Source organism: Pituophis catenifer, unplaced genomic scaffold (genome assembly GCF_029215685.1).
Source record: "Pituophis catenifer annectens isolate HBS135680 unplaced genomic scaffold, rPitCat1.0.hap2 SCAF_3, whole genome shotgun sequence".
Taxonomy (NCBI): domain Eukaryota; kingdom Metazoa; phylum Chordata; class Lepidosauria; order Squamata; family Colubridae; genus Pituophis; species Pituophis catenifer.
Window position 1 is genome coordinate 205,995,676 of NW_027256883.1, and position 21,838 is coordinate 206,017,513.

Below are 21,838 nucleotides of genomic sequence, written 5' to 3' on the forward strand. Positions count from 1 at the left end.
CATATTGTATTTTTGTCTATATCCACACATCCTCTGAAGAACTAGATTCAATGCTTGTGTTTGGTCCACGGATATACTGCATCTTCAAGAGGTAGGAATGATGTTTCAATAGAATAAGATGAATTCTCTCAAGTAATGCTCAATTCTTCAGCATTTATTAGATCCATGATTAGTTCCTCTTGCAATCCATATCAGGAACCATCTCCAAAATTCATCACTTCACAATATCTATATCTGCCTTCCTTTCTAGGATTAATCTCCTAAATTTCAGTCCATCTTTATAAATGTAGGAGATAGCCAGGGCTGAGCATGAGGATGAGGTCAAATGTGTCATCAGTTTGAAGTCTCTACGCCGCCGTAAGGGACCTAACTACAGTAAATCCAAACCTGTGAATTCCATTGATTCTTATCTAGTGTCAATTTGTCTTGAACGTTAGTGGATCAGGTTCTTGTGTAATAAACTTGTACCGTATTTTTGAACTCTATCTCAACTCCTGTTTTCTTGCAACTGACAATATATTCTTGAGCTCAGGAAAACAAAGCAGTTTACCATGTTCGCTTCTTCATCATCAATTCTGAATTCACTTAGCGCATTGCTTGACCTTTCCTTCAATATTTAACATTAATACTCTTCGCATAGCTAAAAGTCTATGGAGATTCTTGGTCATCTAGGTCATGGTTGTCCCAAAGGTGCTTTTTCAACAGGCAACTGGACTTTCTTTGTTTTTCTTTGAAGATGTTTCGCTTCACATCCAAGAAGCTTCAGAGCTGAAGAAGCTTCTTGGATAAGAAGCGAAACATCTTCAAAGAAAAACAAAGAAAGTCCAGTTGCCTCTTGAAAAAGGGACCTTTGGGATTAATACTCTTCATTTTTTTACTTTCATAACAATTCTTGGTTTGGGTCCAAATCAGTGTCTTCTTCATATCACAAACTATTCATGTTTCAATCTCCAATATTGATTCCAGATGTTATCCTTTCATTCTTTGAACATATTTAATATATAATTTAAACAGATATGAGATCACTATTCATCCTTACTTTATTTCCGTACCCTGTCTATTCTCCAGACGTAGTTTTTCACAGTAGCTTTTGGCTGAATGTAAGGTTTCCACAAAAGAATAATTGAGCGTTCTGCTACGCCCATTAGTCATAATAAGAACCACATTCAGGCATGATTTAATAAGTCAAAGGCCCTGATGTATCCAAGAAGCAAAATTAAACCTTCTCCTGATGTTCTCTTGCTCTCTAACTCATCCATTTTATGTTAGCTATCGTTTTGCTCAGCGCTTTTTGAAACCAGTCTGTTTAATGGGCATTTTTTCTCCATATATGGCTCCATTCCTCTTAAGCACAGGTAATCCTTGATTTAACAACCGCAGTCAAGCCTGAAATTTATGTTGCTAAGTGAGACATTTGTTAAATGACATTAGAATAGAATAGAATAGAATAGAATAGAATAGAATAGAATAGAATAGAATAGAATAGAATAGAATAGAATAGAATAGAATAGAATAACAGAGTTGGAAGGGACCTTGGAGGTCTTCTAGTCCAACCCCCTGCTTAGGCAGGAAACCCTAAACCACTTCAGACAAATGGTTATCCAACATCTTCTTAAAAACTTCCAGTGTTGGAGCATTCACAACTTTTGCAGGCAAGTTGTTCCACTGATTAATTGTTCTAACTGTCAGGAAATTTCTCCTTAGTTCTAGGTTGCTTCTCTCCTTGATTAGTTTCCACCCATTGCTTCTTGTCCTACCCTCAGGTGCTTTGGAGAATAGCTTGACTCCCTCTTCTTTGTGGCAGCCCCTGAGATAGTGGAAGACTGCTATCATGTCTCCCCTAGTCCTTCTTTTCATTAAACTAGACATACCCAGTTCCTGCAACCGTTCTTCATATGTTTTAGCCTCCAGTCCCCTAATCACCTTTGTTGCTCTTCTCAGCACTCTTTCTTAAGTTAGGTTAGCAAATCATTGCCGTTAGTAAGTAAATTAGTAAGAAGGTTGTTGAGTGAATTTAGCTTCCCCATTGACTTTGCTTGTCAGAAGCTCTCAGAAAGTGATCACATGACCCTGGGACTTTGGCAATCATTATAAATATGAGTCAGTTGCCGAGCATCCAAATTTTGATCCTGTGACTTTGGGGCTGCTGACCACTGGTTTTTCAAAGAAGACTTACCTGTAAGGATCTTTAGGGTCTTTGGCGTCACATACGTCAGCATGACCATGGCAGACGCAACGTCCTCCGATGCTGATATCTTTGATGCTGTAGTAATACTAGAAAAACAGAGGTTCCTTCGTCAATTTGCATAAAAAACCGCTCCAGCATTCTCACCACTGTGAGAAAATTGTGAGGCATAAATATTCACTCAAGGGCAAAGCTAGTCTTGGTTGGGCAATCAAATAAGCATTTTACAAGTAAAGAAAAACAGCATTCAGAGAGGTTGGTTGTGTTTGGTAATCTCCCAACCTACTGATTTAGGTGGGTGGGCTAAAGCTGCAAGATTACATTGGGCTGGTAGCCATGTCACCATTATGACAAAATAACTGTAGGATGGCATCGTGGATCTGCCAAGAACTTTATGCCAAAAAAGGTAATAAGAAACAGAAGTGACTGACAGCTGAGAAATATTACAGGTAGACCTTGACAGGAACATCCATCGTAAACAGTTGGTTTACAACACAGGTGTCAAGCTTGATTTAATTGAGGGCTGCATCAGGGTTGTGTTTGACCTTGTGGGGGGCGAGGTGGGCGTGGCCAGGGTAGGCGTGGCCAGCTTGATGTCACGTGTTGGGGCACCTTTGGTGGCCTGAGTGCTCTGCCAGTGAAAACGGGCTCCCAAGTTCCGTTTTCAGGTGCGACGGCCTCCTGCAGCCCTCTGCCAGCAAAGACAGAGTTCAGGGGGCTGTGTGCGGCCCTTGCGAGCTCAGTTTTTGGACGCAACGGCATCCTGCAGCCCTCTGCCAGCGAAATGGAGTTCCTGCGCCCCCCACCCCCAAACTCCATTTTCGCTAGCAGAGGCACTGCGGTCCAGGCCTTCACTGTTTCCAGGGCAGCCCCACAGGCCAGATGTAAGCATCCTGCAGGCCTCATTCGGCCCGCAGGCCTTGCATTTGACACCCCTGGTTTACAATTACGTTAATTTCTCATCCGTCTCCAGAAACAACTGGACTAGTGGCAGTGATCAAGTTGACAATTCGAAGGAAATTTTAGAAGCATCTCACCCTCCTGGTCACAGTGGGATCCCTCAAGGCCTTCCCCATCAGGTGTCCAAGCAGAGTGTTGGTTCTCAGGAAGCGTAAACGGATATTCGTTGCTTTGGTGAAATTCCGCAGAAGAGGGGAATACGAGAAATTCATGGCTCCTGGACGCCCATTCACCAAGGAAACCACAATCTGCAAAACCCCAAAGAGAAATTTTTAAAACGCAACATTTCCAGAAATTAAAGAGCAATTTTTTTCCAGGATTTCTTTTTAATGTAAAAAAAAAAAAACATAAACTTTTATGACCTATATACAGCATTTTATCACTACTTACAAAAATATACTCACTTTTTATTATACGGACTTGGTTTGCTCATAAAAATACATTGTGCAACCTGCACCAGAAAAATACAGTTCATAAAATGAAGTACTTTGTTCAGGCAATCTCTCTCTAAAACAGGGGTCTCCAAGCTTGGCAACTTTAAGCCCGGAGGATTTCAACTCCCAGAATTCCCCAGCCTGGGGAATTCTGGGAGTTGAAGTCCTCTGGGCTTAAAGTTGCCAAGCTTGGAGACCCCCTGCTCTAAAACCCCAGATTTGGGAATAAATCTTTCTCCAGAAACTCCGACTAATGTTCAGTAGCTAATGGCAGAAACCTGAAGAAACAGCATTACTGGATATCTACTATTTATTACAAAAAGGATTTTACGTGCATAGAAGTCAGACTGCAGGTAATCACAATTACTTACAATTACTATCACAATTGAGACCAAAATTTCCATCGTGAAGCAAGACAGCTGTTATGTGAATTCTATCCCATTTAAGGATCTCTTTTGCCACGGTTGTAAAGCGAATCACTGCAAGTTGCTATGTTAGCAGCACGGCTGTTAAGTGAATCTGGCTTCCCCATTGACACTGCTTGTCAGAAAGTCACACAAGGGGATCAGAAAAAAAGGCTGAAGCTCTGTTTGGAGGCTTTTTTTCTGAAGCTTCTGTCAGAAGCTTTTATTCTGAAAGACTATCTGTACTCTGTTCAATGTCTTTTCTTTGGTATTGGTATATAGATTAACCTCTTCCGATCTGTTGGTTATTGTGTCATTCTCCAGATTTGTTAGCATAGTTTGGTTAGAACCTTTACTGATTCTTCTTTTGTTGCTTGCCATATTATTTTAGATAGAAGCCTTTCAGAGGCTTCTTTTCTGAGGCTTCGTTTCTGAGGCTTCTTTCAGCCTCTGAAATCTCCGTTTGCGAGGCTGGGTGGGGCTACATTCGGAGTATTTATTTATTTATTTATTTATTTATTTATTTATTTATTTATTTATTTTTGCGATTTATATGCTGCCTTTCTCCCTGGGGACTCAAGGCGGCTTACAAAATGACAAATTCCAATACAAATCATAATGAAATAAAATTAAAATCAGCAACCCTATTAAAAACAGTTTAAAATTATGATAGTGTAAGATGCATCCAGATTTTCACCCCCTTTTTGGGGGGGGGAAAGAGGCATCTTATACTCTGAAAAATACAGTATGTGATTCTGCGCGGCTTACAATAAATATAGATAAAAAACTAAATAAAACACATAAAATACATATGTAAAAAAAAAAAAAAAGACCCACAGTAGCTAAATTATAAATCAATCGCTTACATAGCCAGAAGACAAAGGCTGCACGCTTGGGCACAAAATCAAGTTTTCTGTGCATGAGAAAGGCCAGCAAGGTTTGGGGTCAATCTGATTTCTGGAAGAATTATATGATAGAAAAGGCTTCCTTCCAAACATAGACTAATTTATTTCATCTTTTATCAGCATTAGGGGGCAAGATGGCTTAGTGTAGTGGTGGTGAACCTTTTACTCACCGAGTGCCAAACAGGTACGTACTTTGTGCGCTTTCCCGCGTGTGCCATCCATGCAAACGTGTGGCTCCTTCCCATGCACTGTGCATGCAACTGCACCATCTGCACATGTGCAGTTTTCGCATGCCCATGCACTACGCACGCAACCTCAACATGCATGCAACCTTTGCACTGCTCCTGTGTGCTGTGCGCGCAATTGCACCATCTGCGAGTGTGCGTGGTTTTTGTACGCACAATGCATGCGCACGAACGGTGTCTGCACATGCATGCGCTGCATGCAAGTACTCTCACATGCATGCACAAATGCGCACGCATGTGCAGGAGAGCTCCATAGACCAACTGGGTCCCCTGAATTGCGGGCATGTGTACCGGAGGCCCGAACACCAGCCGGGGTGCTCACGACAGCTCACGTGCCCAGAAAGATGGCTCTGTGTGCCACCTCAGGCACACCGCCTTAGGTTTGCCATCACGGGCTTAGCGGTTAAAGATGCTGAGCTTGTCAGCTGAAAAACTGACATCCCGGGTTCAAGACCCAAGTGTTGCACGATGGGGTGAGTTCCCGTTACTTGCCCCAGCTCCTGCCAATATAGCAGTTCGAAAGCCTGCAAATGCGAGTACATAAATAGGTACCATTTCGGTGGGAAGGTAACAGCATTCCTTGCATCTCAGAATATTGTCATGCCGGCCACATGACCAGGGAAGCATCTTCAGACAACATTGGCTCCCTCGACTAAGACACTGTCCCCCACCCCACCCCCGGAGACGACTGGGCAGGGGAAACCTTATCTTTACTTTTTTATCAGCATTATGCTTTATTTATAATATATATTATCAATTATTTTATAATCCAAATTTTCAGTTAAGATGAGGAGGAGGATTTGAAATAATTAAAAATCCTTGGAAACAAATAATCCTCATGTCTTTCCAATTTTATTTTGAGACTTCAGATTTCTGGGAAAGTTTCAAAGAGGGTAAAAATCCATTTGATTTTCCATCTGGAAATAATTTGTCCATAGTGTCGGATTAATTCAATGCTTATGCACTTCTTTAAAAGCTTAGAGTAAATTATTTTCTCATCTCACTCCACTGCACAGCATACCTAGCAGATAAATCATAAGTGTTCTGGTTTTAAAGATGAGGCAACTGGGGATGAAAAATAATTCGTGAGCTTGTTTTAGATCGCAAATCAGAACTGTGGCTCAGGGTCTAATATTAATTTCATTTCACTTAATTCATGATAAATGTTGCTTCAAATTCAACAATTGTTGTCCCAGATCCATGAAAACAAAATATTAAAGAATAAAAGGTAAAGGTTCCCCTCGCAAATATGTGCTAGTCGTTCCCAACTCTAGGGGGCGGTGCTCATCTCCGTTTCAAAGTCGAAGAGCCAGCGCTGTCCGAAGACGTCTCCGTGGTCATGTGGCCGGTATGACTAAATGCCAAAGGTTCATGGAACACTGTTACCTTCCCACCAAAGGTGGTCCCTATTTTTCTACTTGCATTTTTTATGTGCTTTTGGACTGGTAGGTTGGCAGAAGCTGGGACAAGTAATGGGATCTCAACCCGTTACGCGGCACTAGGGATTCGAACCGCTGAATTGCCGACCTTTCGATCGACAAGTCTCAGCGTCTTAGCCATTGAGCCACCGCATCCCTAGAGTTAAAGAATAGAGTTAAAGAATAGAAAACCTTAATTTTATCAGCAAGTGTTTTTCAACATTGGCCACTTTAAGACGCATGGACTTCAACACCCAGAATTCCCCAGCCAACAGGCTGTTAGGGAATTCTGGGAGTTGAAATCCACGGGTCTTAAAACTGCCAAGATTGCCAAGATTGAAAAACAATGTTATAGACCAGGGATGTTGAACTCGCAGTCGTGTGATTCCCTTTTTGTGACCTCAATGGGGTCAATGGGGGAAGCCAAATTCACTTAACAACTGTGGCAAGCAAAGGTTTTGCATCCTGTTGCAAAACGGGACAAAACTCACTTAACAACAGAAAACTTAACAACAGAACAGCTTAGCAACGGAAACTTTGGGTTTAGTTGTGGTTGTACGTAGAGGACGACCTGTATTGATTTTGCTTTGTGAGGGAAGATGTCTGCAACTGTACAATATCCTTCTTCCTATACACCCCATCTCTTCCCCCCCCACCCCCCAGTTGTCAGCAGGATTTCCCAGCTGGAACGTAGCATCCACACAGATGGAACGATTCTGCCAGCATGACTCAAGATTATAGTAGAATTTTGCAACAGGATGCATGAAGTACACAGTCCCACAGACTTTTATCAGCTTTGGAAAGCTCAAAAAAATGATTAAAAGGTAAAGTTCATGACACTGGAAAAGGCCAGGAATCAGCTATCTGCTAAGAAGAAGGAAAAAAAGATCACTGCTGAATATATTCTTTTTGTTTAACCATTTGGTTGTGTCTGATTCTTGGCGTCTTGTATATAGAATGTACATAGCCTTGATGGCGAACTGATGGCACGCATGCCACAGCTGGCACACAGAGCCCTCTCTGTGGGCACGCGAGCCATCGCCCAGCTCAGCTCCACCGCGCATGCGTGCGTGTGCCTCCCGCCAACCAGCGGACTTTTGTGGTGTGTGGGGGGGGGCACAGGCCGGAGATGTGCGTGCTTGCACAGCTAAGGGTTACATGCACATGCGGGAGGCTGCAGTGCACCCTCCATGGCTCGTTTTTGGGCCCAGGAGGCTGCAGGGAGGCCTGCCAGGCCCAAAACAGGGGGCGGGAAATTGTGCATATGCGGGAGAGCGGGGGGGTTGTGTGCGCATGTGCAGGGGCGCGTTGCATTATGGGTTCCAGCACGCCCACGCACTTTCAGCACACAACAAGAAAAAGGTTAGCGATCACTGGTATATAGAATAACAGAGTTGGAAGGGACCTTGGAGGTCTTCTAGTCCAACTCTCTGGTTAGGCAGGAAACCCTACACCACTTCAGACAAATGGTTATCCAATATCTTCTTAAAAACTTCCAGTGTTGGAGCATTCACAACTTCTGCAGGCAAGTTGTTCCACTGATTAATTGTTTTAACTCTCAGGAAATTTCTCCTTAGTTCTAGGTTGCTTCTCTCCTTGATTAGTTTCCACCCATTGCTTCTTGTCCTGCCCTCAGGTGCTTTGGAGAATAGCTTGATTCCCTTTTCTTTGTGGCAGCCCCTGAGATATTGGAAGACTGCTATCATGTCTCCCCTGGTCCTTCTTTTCATTAAATTAGACACACTCAATTCCTGCAACCGTTCTTCAGATGTTTTAGCCTCCAGTCCCCTCATCATCTTTGTTGCTCTTCTCTGCACTCTTTCTAGAGTCTCCACATCTTTTTTACATCATGGTGACCAAAACTGGATGCAGCATTCCAAGTGGGGCCTTACCAAGGCATTATAAGGTGATATTGACTTTATAGGCAAGTGCTCTCCATGCTACCCTGACAACTTATTTCAATTGTTGGTCGTTCATCTTTATATCAGATTTGATGTTATCAAGCCAGCCTGTTCTTTGCTTGCTCCTTCTTCTTGTTCCACTAACCATGACTTCTCCAATGAATTTGCAGGCATGACTGGGCCAGAGTAGAGTGGGATATAAATTTAATTATAAATAAGCAAAGAGACTCCCAATGGTTTTTTGAAGAAATTTCGATGACATTTCAGAATTTCTCTGATTGATTGCTGAATTCCAGATCCCATATTTTAATTTTTCCTGCCTCTCCTTTGTCTCTGCTCTCATACTTTATACTCATATCTCATACATATCTCATACTCATAAATCTTCACTGAAACCTAGTCAGACGAACCAATTTTTATACCGAATGTATAGACAAAGAAGAGACTGTGCATGGTTTCAAACTACGCACAGACGCTGAACTCAAAAATTCACTTGTCTCCTACAAACTCTTATTTCAATGGCAGTCAGAAATAAATACCATGAAATCTATGAACATTCAAACCTATACTTCATAGCAAAAAGAATGTAACGCAAATGTAAGTAAAGGCAGTCCTTGACTTACAACAGTCTCTTTAGTGACCTTTCAAAGTTACGACGTCACTGAAAAAAATGACATGACCTTTTTTTACTTAACGACTGTCGCAGCAATGCCCATGGCCATGTGATCAAAATTCAGATGCTTGGCAACTGACCCATATTTATGACGGTTGCCGTGTCCAGGGGGGTCATGTGGTCAACTTTTGCGACCTTCTGACAAGCAAAGTCAATGGGGAAGTCAGGTTCACTTAGCAACTGGGTTACTAACTTAGCGACTGTAGTGATTCTCTTAACTCTTAAGTGTGGCAAGAAATGGGCAAAATGGGCAAAATTTGTTGGACAAATGTTTTACTTAACAAGAGAAACGTTGGGCTCAATTGTGGCCGTAAATCGAGGACTACCTGTAATCTAATCCTATCACTTTAAATATAAAACTTGAATTAGGAAAGCGATCAAAGCTACTTACCTCCCCATTTTCCAAAGGCACAATGCGGGAATATTCAGTAGTACAAATGACATCATTGTCTTTAGTAATCTTCTCTCTGCTCTTGAGGCCAAATTTCTCTATGCAATCTCTCCTGGAAGCTATTGAGGGCAGATGACAAGATTTACAATCTGGAAGGGTATGACTGCAAACACTCAAAGGACTTTGCATGTATAACTAAGTGGCAAGCGTGAAGAATCAGGACTACCCAATAATTTCCAATTAAGGTGATTTATTTCCTCATTCCTATACACAAAAAAATGTGTCAACAGAATTCAAGAGGGATTGGACTGAGTGTTTGTGGGAATGTAAGGATTCTAGGTTGATGACTTGCTTGACTCCGCCTGCAGGCTCTGTCTCTTCTTCTCCTGAACTAAAGTATACATCCTAGTAAGAATATATTGTAGAAAGGCTGAGACAATGGCACACTTAAAATCACCTAAATGAAACTCTGGAAGTGGAAAAAAGCAATGAAAAAAATCCAAATTCTCCTCCTCTCTTATTCAAGTTCATCAACTACCTACGTATAAAAATTGGAAGTAAATTTAGGATCAATTGGAAAATGAAAATGGAGCAATTTTTTTTCTGTTTTGAAGTGCCATGAGAACTTCTTGTGATTTTGCTACCAGAAGAAATCCTTTTTGAAAAGGTCCATCTTCTGCAAAGCTGGAACAATAGAAATTACTGTTTCATTCAAGAGTGGCACAAGAAACCTTATTATCCCATTTTATTTCCTACAGTCCTTATTTCCAACATTCCAGAAGCTGCAGAAGGAGTTCATATTATTAAATAGGATAAGCCATTCTTGCTAGGAATTCAAATTAAGTAGCTAAACTAAAAGAAAACAAAGATTAACACAATATGTTCATAGGTCACTCCTTGATTTATGACCGTACATTTAATGACTGTTCAAAGTTATAATGTGACTTACGACCAATCCTCGCACTTACAACTGTTGCAGCAGCCCTGCAATCACATGATCATGATTTGATAACTTGGCAACTATCACACATTTTTGATGGTTGCCACGTCCCGCGGTCACATAATCAATTATTTGAAATGATCCCAGGTAGCTTCCGATGAGCAAAATCAATATTAATATCGCTTAATTAATATTGTTCTTTGCTCCCTTCCTCTCCATGTCGGTCTGTTTGATTTTAACCGAATTTTAAATTTATGAACTTTATTGCTTTAATGCTTTATATGGTTGTTTTTATGGAATGACTGTACGTCACCTAGAGTTGCCTTCGGTGGCATGGGTGGCATATAAGTTTAATGAATAAATAAATAAATAAAACCTGTTTCCATCTTTTTCACTTTTCTAAGCTGTTTAAAACATCTCGTTCTGGATGAAAGAAATGAGCCAGAAATGCTCCAAATAAATAGGTATGGGTAATCCTCAATTTACAACAGTTAGTTCAGTGACCGTTTGAAGTTACAACGGCACTAAAAAAAAGGTGATATTTATGACCTTTTTTTACACTTATGACCATTTCAGCATCCCCATGGTCATGTGATCAAAATTCAGAAAGTGGCAATCATCATATTTATGATGATTGTCATATCCCAGGGTCACCTAATCATCTTTTGCGTCCTTCTGATAAACGAAGTCAATGGGGAAGCCAGATTCACTTAACAACCGTAACTTAACAACTGCAGTAATTCACTTAACAACTATGGGAAGAAAGGCCATAAAATGTGGCAAAATACTATTACTGTCTTGCTTTGTAGCAGAAATTCTGGCATCAATTATGGTTGTGGATTGAGAACTACCTGTAATTGATCACCGATAAATTCAATAAAGGTGGCATCACGCCTTGGCAAATTCTTGGCACCTAGATTAAGTTCCGACATCCTCTTATTTTTAATAAAAAGGATGCTGTGGTGTCGATCCTCACGCTTGTTTAAGATCTGGGAAGTTTTTGAGAGAAACTTTGCTTTTCAGAAGAAGTCTCCAAACAAAGAGAAATGAAAACAAAAACCCAAAAAAAGCAAGAGCTTGTTGTCCCAAACAACAAATAGAGAACCTTGAGATTTTGCACAGTTGCAAAAACAGCTCGTGAGCAGAGGATGAGGAAGAAGACAGATAAACTTTTGTTTTGGATTTAAAGTCTTCCCGAAAATGCGCAGGAACCGATCCATCACAAAAGAATGTACAGATTACAGATATCTTAAATAAAGGAAGAAGCAAAAATAGTTAGCTCTGTTGTGGCAGGTGGCTTATCTCTTCGCATTGCTCCAAAGCTGGGTTCACATACAGTACTTTCCTGAACTAGGGCTAAGGACTGTGATTTGTTAAACAAGCCATAGTAGGCTATTCCTCACTTAATACAGGTAGTCCTCGACTTACAACAGTTCATTCAGTGCCCGTTCAAAGTTACAATGGCACTGAAAAAAAGTGACATAACCGATTTTCACACTTATGACTGTTGTGGTCACATGATTGACATTCGGATGCTTGACCACTGACTCACATTTATGACGGTTGCAGTGACCCAGGGCGGGGGGGGCGGTGTCACGTGATCCCTTTCTGCGACCTTCCGACAAGCAAAATCAATGGGGAAGCCAGATTCACTTAACAACCGTGTTACTAAATTAACAACTGCGGCGAGTCACTTAACCAAGGTGGGAAGGAAAGTCGTAAAATGGGGCAAAACTCACCGAACAAATTTCTCACTTAGCAACATAAATTCTGGGCTGAATTGTGGTCGTAAGTCAAGGACTACCTGCACTATACCATAAAGCAGTGTTTCTCAACCTCAGGATCTGTTAAGATGTATGGACGGAGGAGTGGGATTCAGCCGGTTTGGGAAATCGGTAGTTATATGCCAGCAGCTGGACCCGCCCACCCGTCCTGGTCCTATCCCGTCTTATACAATCACTGTATTTATTTATTTATTTATTTATTTATTTATTTATTTATTGAATTTCTATACCGCCCTTCTCCCGTAGGACTCAGGGCGGTGGACAGATTAAGATTTCATATACATATAATAATTTTTTTTTTTTTTATAAACAGTAAATAATAAATTGAGTCAACTTGGTGTATCTGCTAAGACCTTGGCATAGAATTTAGATGTTTATGCTAGCCCTGCTTGTTGAAACAGAAAGGTCTTCAGGGCACGTCGGAAAGTGCGAAGATCTGGGATTATTCGTATTCCAGGGGGTATTTTATTCCAAAGAGTAGGTGCCCCCACAGAGAAGGCTCTCTCCCTTGGAACTACTAGACATTGTTTTAATGATGGTACTATGAGTAGGCCTACTCTGTGAGAGTGTATTGATTGGTGGGAGGTTATTGGTTGCAGCAGATGGTCTCGTAAGTACTAAGGTCCTAAGCCATGGAGCACTTTAAAGGTAAGAACCAACACCTTGAAGCGCACTCGGAAGGCCACCGGAAGCCAGTGCAGCTTGCATAGAAGAGTTTTTAAACTGTATTTTTGACCCAGCGCACATGTGCACAAGGCACGCAAGAGAGCAAAGCTATCACATCCTATGCAATTGCAGTGTTTTTGACGCAGCACGCATGCGTGCAAGGTTTGCTCGCACTCACATTTTCAATTCTGGGCCAACCGGTTGTTAAATTATATGAAGCCCACCTCAGTATGGACAGTTCCCAGAAATGACCTGAGTGGGGAATTTGGGGAGTCTATACATCTTAAAGTTGCTATGGTTGAGAAGCATTGCCATAACACAAGCTTTACATGTCAAAATGTCTGAGTTCACACTCCTTCATAAGCCTAAAACAAATATGTATCTTTGGGGTTTCGTTGAGGTCGTAATTCGAGGACTATCTTGCTTCAGTCATTGTTATTAAAATTTAAAAATCCGCTCTCCCTTTTATTTTTCCTTTTTCTTTCTTAAGTCTTTTCTTTTGGTTTTTTTGTACTTTGGGATTTACTTTGAAAGCCTAAAAGCAATGAATGTGAAGCAACAATTGTAGCAGTGGTGAAATCCAAATTTTTTTACTACCGGTTCTGTGGGCATGGCTTGGTGGGCGTGGCAGGGGAAGGATACTGCAAAATCCCCATTCCCACCCCACTCTGGGGCCAGCCAGAGGTGGTATTTGCCACTTCTCCGAACTGCTCAAAATTTCCACTACCGGTTCTCCAGAACCTGTCAGAACCTGCTGGATTTCACTCCTGGTTTGTAGGCACCTAAAGATCCCTCTGTTTTACATCGTAGGGTGATTAGATGCTTCTGTTAGATCAGTCAGTGCGTTAATAACACCCAGATGGACTCTGAGGGATTATTGCACAGCACATCATTGCAGTCCATGGATTCTCAAATTTGTCAGCGGTGATAACCCACTAATCCAATATACATGTTAAACTTCAAACCCAGAACCACTCGCAGTTCTTCAGGCATTAACTCAGGAATTAACTTAACTTGGCAAAAGACTCTCAGATCTAACTAGATTAGAATCTTTGCTAAACATAAACCGGAAATCTTATTCACTCAGAAATTGTAAATACAGAAATACGGAACAGAAAGTCAAATACTGTATCTTATGCAAGGATTCCTCCACTTACGACAACAACTGAGCCCAAAATATCTGTTGCTAAATGAGACATTTGCTAAGTGAGATTTACCCCATTTTATGAGCTTTTTTTTTGCCACAGTTGTTAAGTGAATCACTAGCAATTCTTAAATTAGGAACCCGGTTGTTAAGTGAATCTGGCTTCCCCATTGACTTTGCTTGTCAGAAGGTCGCAAATGGGGATCACGTGATCTCGGGGTACTGCAATCATCATAAATATGAGCCAGTTGTCAAACATCTAAATTTTGATCATTTGACCATGGGGATGCTGCCACGGTTGTAAGTACGAAAAACGGTGATAAGTCACAATATTATTCTATAAATCTTCATGCATTATTCAAAGGAAAGATTCCAGTTGGACTAGAAGATCCCTTCGAGACCTATCATTTTATGAAATATAAATAGTCCTCAACTTTACAACCATTCGTTTACTGACCATTTGTATAACAGTACTGAAAAAAGTGACTTAAGGCAGGTTCTCACTGATACAAACATCGCAGCATCCCTATAGTCACGTGATCAAAATTCGGGCGATTGTATTTACAACAGTTGCCATGTCCCAGGGACATGTGATTACCATTCACATGTATGTCCCAAAGGTCCTTTTTCAGGAGGCAACTGTATTTTCTTGTTTTTTCTTTTGAAGACGTTTTGCTTCTCATCCAAGAAGCTTCTTCAGCTCTGACTGGATGGTGGGGAATGGAAGGATTTATATTCCTTGCAGACAGCTCGTAATCTGCATCCTTTTAGAACAGGGGTGTCAAACTCAAGGCCTACTACAAACTACATGGGCTAGATTTGGACTGCAATGTGGATGGGTCTGGCCTGTGGGGCCATCCCAGTCTACCTGCGTCGCTTCGGCCCAGTCTACCCAATGCGAAGAAGAAACATCCCCGTCCAGGAGTGGGATTCAGCTGGTTCAGTCCAATTCGTGCGAACCATATGTTAATTTTAATATGGTTCGCCGAACTGGTAGTTGCAAGGACTGGCTGACCCCGCCCCTCCCCTCTCAGGAGTCTCCACGTGGACTGTTTTAGATGCCAGGTACGTGCAGGGCCCGTGCAGAGGCTCTGGGAGGGCAAAAAATGGGCCGACCGGAAGTACGGAAACAGGCCCGTTTCCGGGCTCCGGAGAGCTTCTGGAGCTAGCTAGCTAGCTAGCTAGCTAGCTAGCTAGCTAGCTATTTATTTATTTATTTATTTATTTATTTATTTATTTATTTATTTATTTATTTATTTATTTATTTATTTATATATTCATTCATTCATTCATTCATTCATTCATTCATTGGTTCGATTTATATGCCGCCCTTTTCCGGAGACTCAGGGCAGCTTACAGGAAGGTACTTTTGTATATACCTGCTTAGTAGGGCTTTCGCCCCCCCCCCAAAGTGGTGTTCTTTTGTATACAAAGTCAGCTTATTGCCCCCACAATCTGGGTCCTCATTTTACCTACCTCTAAAGGATGGAAGGCTGAGTCAACCTTCAGCCTGGTGAGAATTGAACTCGCAGTAATTGCAGGCAGCTGGCAGCTAAGTGCTACTTTAATAGCACTTTAGTCTGCTGCACCACCAAGGCTCTTTTGAGTTTGAGTTTGTATACCCTGTTTTAGAGGGTCATTGAAACACAGGATGCAGATTACCAGCTGTCTGCAAGGAATATCAATCCTTCCATTCCCCACTATCCTGTCGGAGCTGAAGAAGCTTCTTGGATGAGAAGCGAAACGTCTTCAAAGAAAAAGTTTGGTTGCCTCCTGAAAAAGCACCTTTGGGAAAACCAGGACCTGGATGACTGAGAATCTCTACACACATTCACATGTATGTCTCCTTCCCAGCTGGCTTCTGCCAAGCCAAATCAATAGGGGAATCGAAAGTTGCTTAATGACCCCATAGTTCACTTAACAACTGTGGTGATTTGCTTAATAAATGTGGCAAGGAGGTTGTAAAATGGGACCAAACTCTCTTAACGACTGCCATGCTTAGCAACAGACATTTTGGGCTCAATTGTGATTGTAAGTGGAAAACTACCACTATATATAAAAAATATAAGCCACTGGCACAAAGCCTTCTGTTTTTCTTTGAGACCCTCTTTGGGATAAAAATGTTTCTTATTCTTTTAACCATGAGGTGAAACTTAATGTGTTACTGTCAAAAATTGTGAGTTGTAGCACACTCAAGGGAACCTGTTCCTGTATTATCCCCGCAGTTATTCTTTTTCCAGGTTTTTCTGTTTAAAAGATCATCATAAAACTTAATTCACATCTTCTACCAATTACTATTATTTCTCTCTGGAGAAGCCAGTGTTTAATACTTTCCAACAGCTTCTCTATGCCTGCTTGAAAACGATGTGTTTGCCGAGGAAATCGACGCATTTGGCCAAACCTAACTAGAGGTAGTCCTCGGCTTACGACCACAATGGAGCCCCAAATTTCTGTTGCTATGTGAGATGCTCCTGTGGTTCCCTCTATGGCCGCTTTGTCTTCCTCCATCTTCCCTGAGTCTTCATGCCACCCGGTGTTGGGTCGATGTTCGGGGCTCAGGACCCCGGACAGCACCCCAAAGTTCAGGGAGCTGGTTGAAGTTTTTAAGGAGATTCGGGTTAACGTCAGGGCAACACCCCCAACTAAAGAAGATTCCGAAACCTGAAGTTCCTCAAAGTTCCATTTTATTAGAGATGTCATATTGGCACATCTGAGAAAACCCGAATCTGAAAGCTTCCAGGTTTCCCCCCCCCCATGAAAATCCAAATTCCTGCCCAGTACCCACATGTCCATCATGTGGCCTAATCAATGCGCCATCCCAACTGGAGATGCCTCCCAGTCACACTCCTCCAGGTGCAGGGCAGGATGTCCTTGACTTCCAGAGAAAGGAATGTTATTATGGCTAGATATCTCCTCAGCTCCATACAATCCCCCTCCTTCCAGTTTCCCACAGCACTAAATGTGGCAGGCCTGAAGGCCCAATGCAAAAGATGGCTTCCAGGCCTGACAGATGCTTGTTTTGCCCCATTTTACGATCTTTCTGGCCACAGTCATTAAATGAATCACTGCAGTTGTTAAGTTGCTGTTAAGTGAAACTCCATAGACTTTGCTTGTCAGAAGGTCGCAAATGGGGATCACGTGACCCTGGGCAATTGTGGCTCTTTTACAACCTGTGGACTGCAGCTCCCAGAATTCTTGAGACAGCTTGGCTGTCTCAGGAATTCTGGGAGTTGAAGTCCACAGGTTGTAAAAGAACCACAATTGCCCACCCCTAGGACATTGCAACCGTCGTAAATGGGAGTCAGTTGCCAAGAGGTTGGATTTTGATCACGTGACCCTGGCGATGCTGCAAGTGTGAAAAACTTGGTCATAAGTCATTTTTTTCAGTGCCGTTGTAACTTTGAATGGTCACTAAATGAGCTGTCGTAAACTTGAGATTTGCTCTGCGAACAGTAGGCAGTTTCATACTGAGAAAACAAATTCTCTGACTGAATTTCCTTACATTTTTTACTTCAGGGAATAGTGAAGAACACCAGGTAGACAGAAATGCATTTTTATCTAAGCGAGTCATGTCCCATTTTACAATATATTTTGCTGAGATCATTAAGTCATGAAATGAATCGGGTCTTCCCCCTTGACTTTGCTCGTTGGAGGTTAGCTGGGAAGGTCACGTGACTCCTGGGACACTGGCTGACCAAGTGCCTGAATTTGGATCACATGACCGCCAGGAGACTGGGACAGTCGTAAGTGAGAGGAGCCTGTGAGAAAGGTGAGAGAAGTTTCACCCTCTCTTTTTAAAGGCTACCTGGGCATCCGTAGAATATTTACAACATCACGCAAGATGGAAGGAGATTATGCTTCGTCCTCCTCATGATCTCACCCAATTCTGTTGAAAGTTCCTCAGCTTATATAAATATTATTTTATTTTTATTTATTTATTTATTTTATTTATTAGATTTCTATACCGCCCTACTCCCGAAGGACTCAGGGCGGTGCACAGCCAAACAATAAAAACACATACATACAAAATTTAAAAATAGAATAAAATCAAATTAAATAATTTTGGCCCCGACAAATTTAAAACCCCAAACTTTTAAAACCAATTTAAAATTGAATATATAAAATACTAAAAGATATTTAAAATTTTAAAAATCTTTTATAAAAGAGGGGGAAAATTAGGCCAGGCCGGCCTGGTGAAATAGTAAGGTCTTTAAGGCGCGGCGGAAGGTGCGCAGATCCGGGATCCTCCGTATCTCTGGGGGGAGCTCGTTCCAGATAGTAGATGCCCCCACAGAGAAGGCTCTCCCCCTGGGGGCCGCCAGTCGGCATTGTTTGGCTGATGGCACCCGGAGGAGCCCCTCTCTATGGGGCTTATAAATAAATAATATTTATAATATATAAATATTAGAATAGAATAGAGTAGAGTAGAGTAGAGTAGAGTAGAGTAGCGTAGCGTAGCGTAGCGTAGCGTAGCGTAGAGTAGCGTAGGGTAGGGTAGGGTAGGATAGGATAGGATAGGATAGGATAGGATAGGATAGGATAGAATAGAATAGAATAGAATAGAATAGAATAGAATAACAGACTTGGAAGGGACCTTGGAGGTCTTCTAGTCCAACCCCCTGCTTAGGCAGGAAACCCTACACCACTTCAGACAAATGGTTATCCAACCTCTTCTTAAAAACCTCCAGTGTTGGAGCATTCACAACTTCTGGAGGCAAGTTCTTCCACTGATTAATTGTTCTCACTGTCAGGAAATTTCTCCTTAGTTCTAAGTTGCTTCTCTCCTTGCTTAGTTTTCACCCATTGCTTCTTGTCCTGCCCTCAGGTGCTTTGGAGAATAGCTTGACTCCCTCTTCTTTGTGGCAGCCCCTGAGATATTGGAACACTGCTATCATGTCTCCCCTAGTACTTCTTTAAACTTTGCCTAATCAATTAATCCCTTTTAATTTGTTCTCATACTCACAGGCAAAATACTGCCAAGGATCATATGTCACTCCAAAATCAGTTGAACGTTCTAGCACCCACAAATCCGGACGAGGAGAATTTGCAAACTTAATCAGTACATAGGCCACATGGAACAACTGTGAAAAAAGGAGAAACAAACGTATATGTTAGCACAAAATAACACAGTTCCACTCCTCCAAGAACATACACGCAGCAGGTATATAAAGCTGAAAGTTGTATGATAGGAAAATGTCATCAAGTTTTGATTGGACTCCTCGACTTACAACAGTTCATTTAGTGACCGTTTGAAGTTACAACAGCACTGGAAAAGAGTGGCTTATAATCGTTTTTCACACTTAGTACCTTTCCATCGTCACGTGGTCAAAATTCAAACGTTTGGCAACTGACTCATATTTATGACAGTTGCAGTTTCCAGGGGTCATGGCATCACCTTTTACGACCTTCTGACAAGCAAAGTTAATGGGGAAGCCAGGTTCACTTAACAACCATGTTACTAACTGAACGACTGCAGTGATTCACTTAACAGCTATGGCAACAAAGGTTGTAAAATGGGGCAAAATTCACTTAACCACCGTCTCACCTAGCAATAGAAAATTTGGGTTACGATGGACCTTCTCTATAGCTTTCCTATATGGTCCATCCATACTCCGTCTCATGAAGCCTCTTGTATGTAATCAAAAAGGAAATCCCACTCTGTTCCGGCCCTGATGATGTTACCTAGTTGGGTAATGAAACGTCTGCAGGAAAACAAGCAAGCTCAAAGAGCACCAAGGACCCCTCATTTCAACCTGGGTTACAAATATTCTCATCTATGGGTGCTAATTATTGCTTTTAAAACACATCCTTCCCTGTGGAAATTCAAGCCAGCCTCATGGAAAGGAAACTTTCCTTTATATGATATACATCCAGTGGTGGGATTCAAATAATTTAACAATCGGTCGGTTCTCTGCCCTAATAACCGGCTGGGTGGGCGTGGCCATGGTGGCAGGGTTGAAATGTAAAATTTGTTACTACCGGTTCTGTGAACGTGGCTTGGTGTGGGGGGGTAATGTGACTGGGTGGGCATGGCCAACTTTTTTTTTTTTTTAACTTTTCAAAGCATTTTTTCTAATGCTTTGAAAAGCCTCTGCCGATCAGGCAACTCAGCTGGGATCATCAGAGAGGCTTTTTAAAAAATACTTCTCTGCCGATCAGGCAAGTCAGCTGGGATCGGCAAAGACTTTTCAAAGCATTTTTTTTACCACCTCTTCGGCCAAGAGGTTGTAGAAAAAAATGCTTTTAAAAGTAAAAAAAAATAAAAGCCTCTGATGATCGTGCGGCTCAGCTGGGAAGGTGGGGGGAGGGGGTTCAGGGATTTTTGCTACCGGTTCTCCGAACCACCCACCGCCATCGCTACCGGATCGGGCGGTCTGGTCCGAACTGGAAGCATTTCACCCCTGCATGCTGGGCGTGGCCAGGGGGGTGACAGGCAGCACTGGAACTCCTGCATCCCCCTGGGAGCAAAAACGGGTCGTGGGGGAACGCCCCCCCCTACGCCCCATTTTGGGCCTAGCAGATCTCCTTGCCGCTTCCTGGGAGCAAAAACAGGGCACGTGGAGACTCCGGGAAGGGGGTGAGGGGAGGGGCCAGCCAGCAATTTAACAATTGGTTCGCCCGAATCTGCCCAACTGGCTGAATCCCACCACTGTATACATCTGTGATGGCGAACCTATGGCATGCGTGCCACAGGTGACACGCAGAGCCCTCTCTGTGGGCACGTGAGCCGTCACCCCAGCTCAGCTCCACCCCGCATGCTCGCATGCCTCCCGCCAACCAGCTGGTTTTCAAGTCTCTGCAACGCATGCGTAGGGGCTGGGACGCATGTGGGAGATGCGCATGCATGTGCCAGGGCACGGCGCATTAATAGGGGGGACAGGGGAGCATGGGGGGAGCGCATGCATGTGTAGGGCAGATGCCGGGGGGTGTCACGCATGCATGTGCAGGGGGCAAGGCACACAGGGGGTATCGCGCATGCCTTGCATTATGAATGCGCGTGCATGCTTTCGGCATGTGTTGACAAAAAGGTTAGCCATCACTGGTATACATCCAATCAGTTGCTAAGACAAGATAGCTTCTGATAAGACTTTCACGGCTCTCAGTACAAGGTGCTTCTAATTTGTTTGAAGACTGAGAGTAACAATGGACTCTGTGTTGTTAAGCAAATTAAATACTCAGGCAACACGATGTTTATTAAGCACTAAGAAATATAATTAATAGAAAATTAATAAAAAAAAAATTTTTTAGAAAGAGATTGATTTGTGCAGCCATATCCTTGCCAAGACTGAAAAAAAGCATGCAGCTTAAAAATATCAGTGCTGGGGGGGAAAAACAACAATCTCAGCAACAGAATTCCTCTTTTTAAGCTGGCACCATCTTTCTCCAAAAATCTTCACTTTATCATCCTGTCCAAAAATTCTATTTAAAAACACACCACCATCCCTAAAATGACCCTTATTTTATCAGTACGGTAAGAATGCTTAAATTAAAACACAGGAAATTCTGTGACGCTTGCAGATATACGGGTCTTCCAATGTTCAAACCAAGGGAATAAAATTGTCTGTCACTAAATCAACTGTTGTAAGTCAAGGACTACCTAAAACTGTGAGCCACCCAAGCTGATCTGTGGCAGATCAGCAGCTTATCAATTGCATTTCTCTATAAATAAATAAAGAGCTCCATCAACTATACAACACTCTAAAAGGAAAAGAGAATCTGTGAGGAAAAAGTAAGAGAAACACACATTATATTTTAGATATTTGTGGGCTGGATTCTATACTTAAAATA

General features: G+C 42.2%; 1 protein-coding gene across 1 annotated transcript in view; it reads right to left on the minus strand.

The window, feature by feature from the left end:
* LAMA5 (laminin subunit alpha 5) overlaps positions 1–21,838 on the minus strand; it is a 241,192-nt gene that overhangs the window by 156,241 nt on the left and 63,113 nt on the right. Inside the window, exons 3-6 of the mRNA XM_070941125.1 lie at positions 19,014–19,131; positions 9,517–9,635; positions 3,223–3,393; positions 2,177–2,274 (exon numbers count right to left, since the gene is read on the minus strand). Coding sequence (XP_070797226.1) covers positions 2,177–2,274; positions 3,223–3,393; positions 9,517–9,635; positions 19,014–19,131 — 506 coding nt within the window. The remainder of the gene's footprint in view (positions 1–2,176; positions 2,275–3,222; positions 3,394–9,516; positions 9,636–19,013; positions 19,132–21,838) is intronic.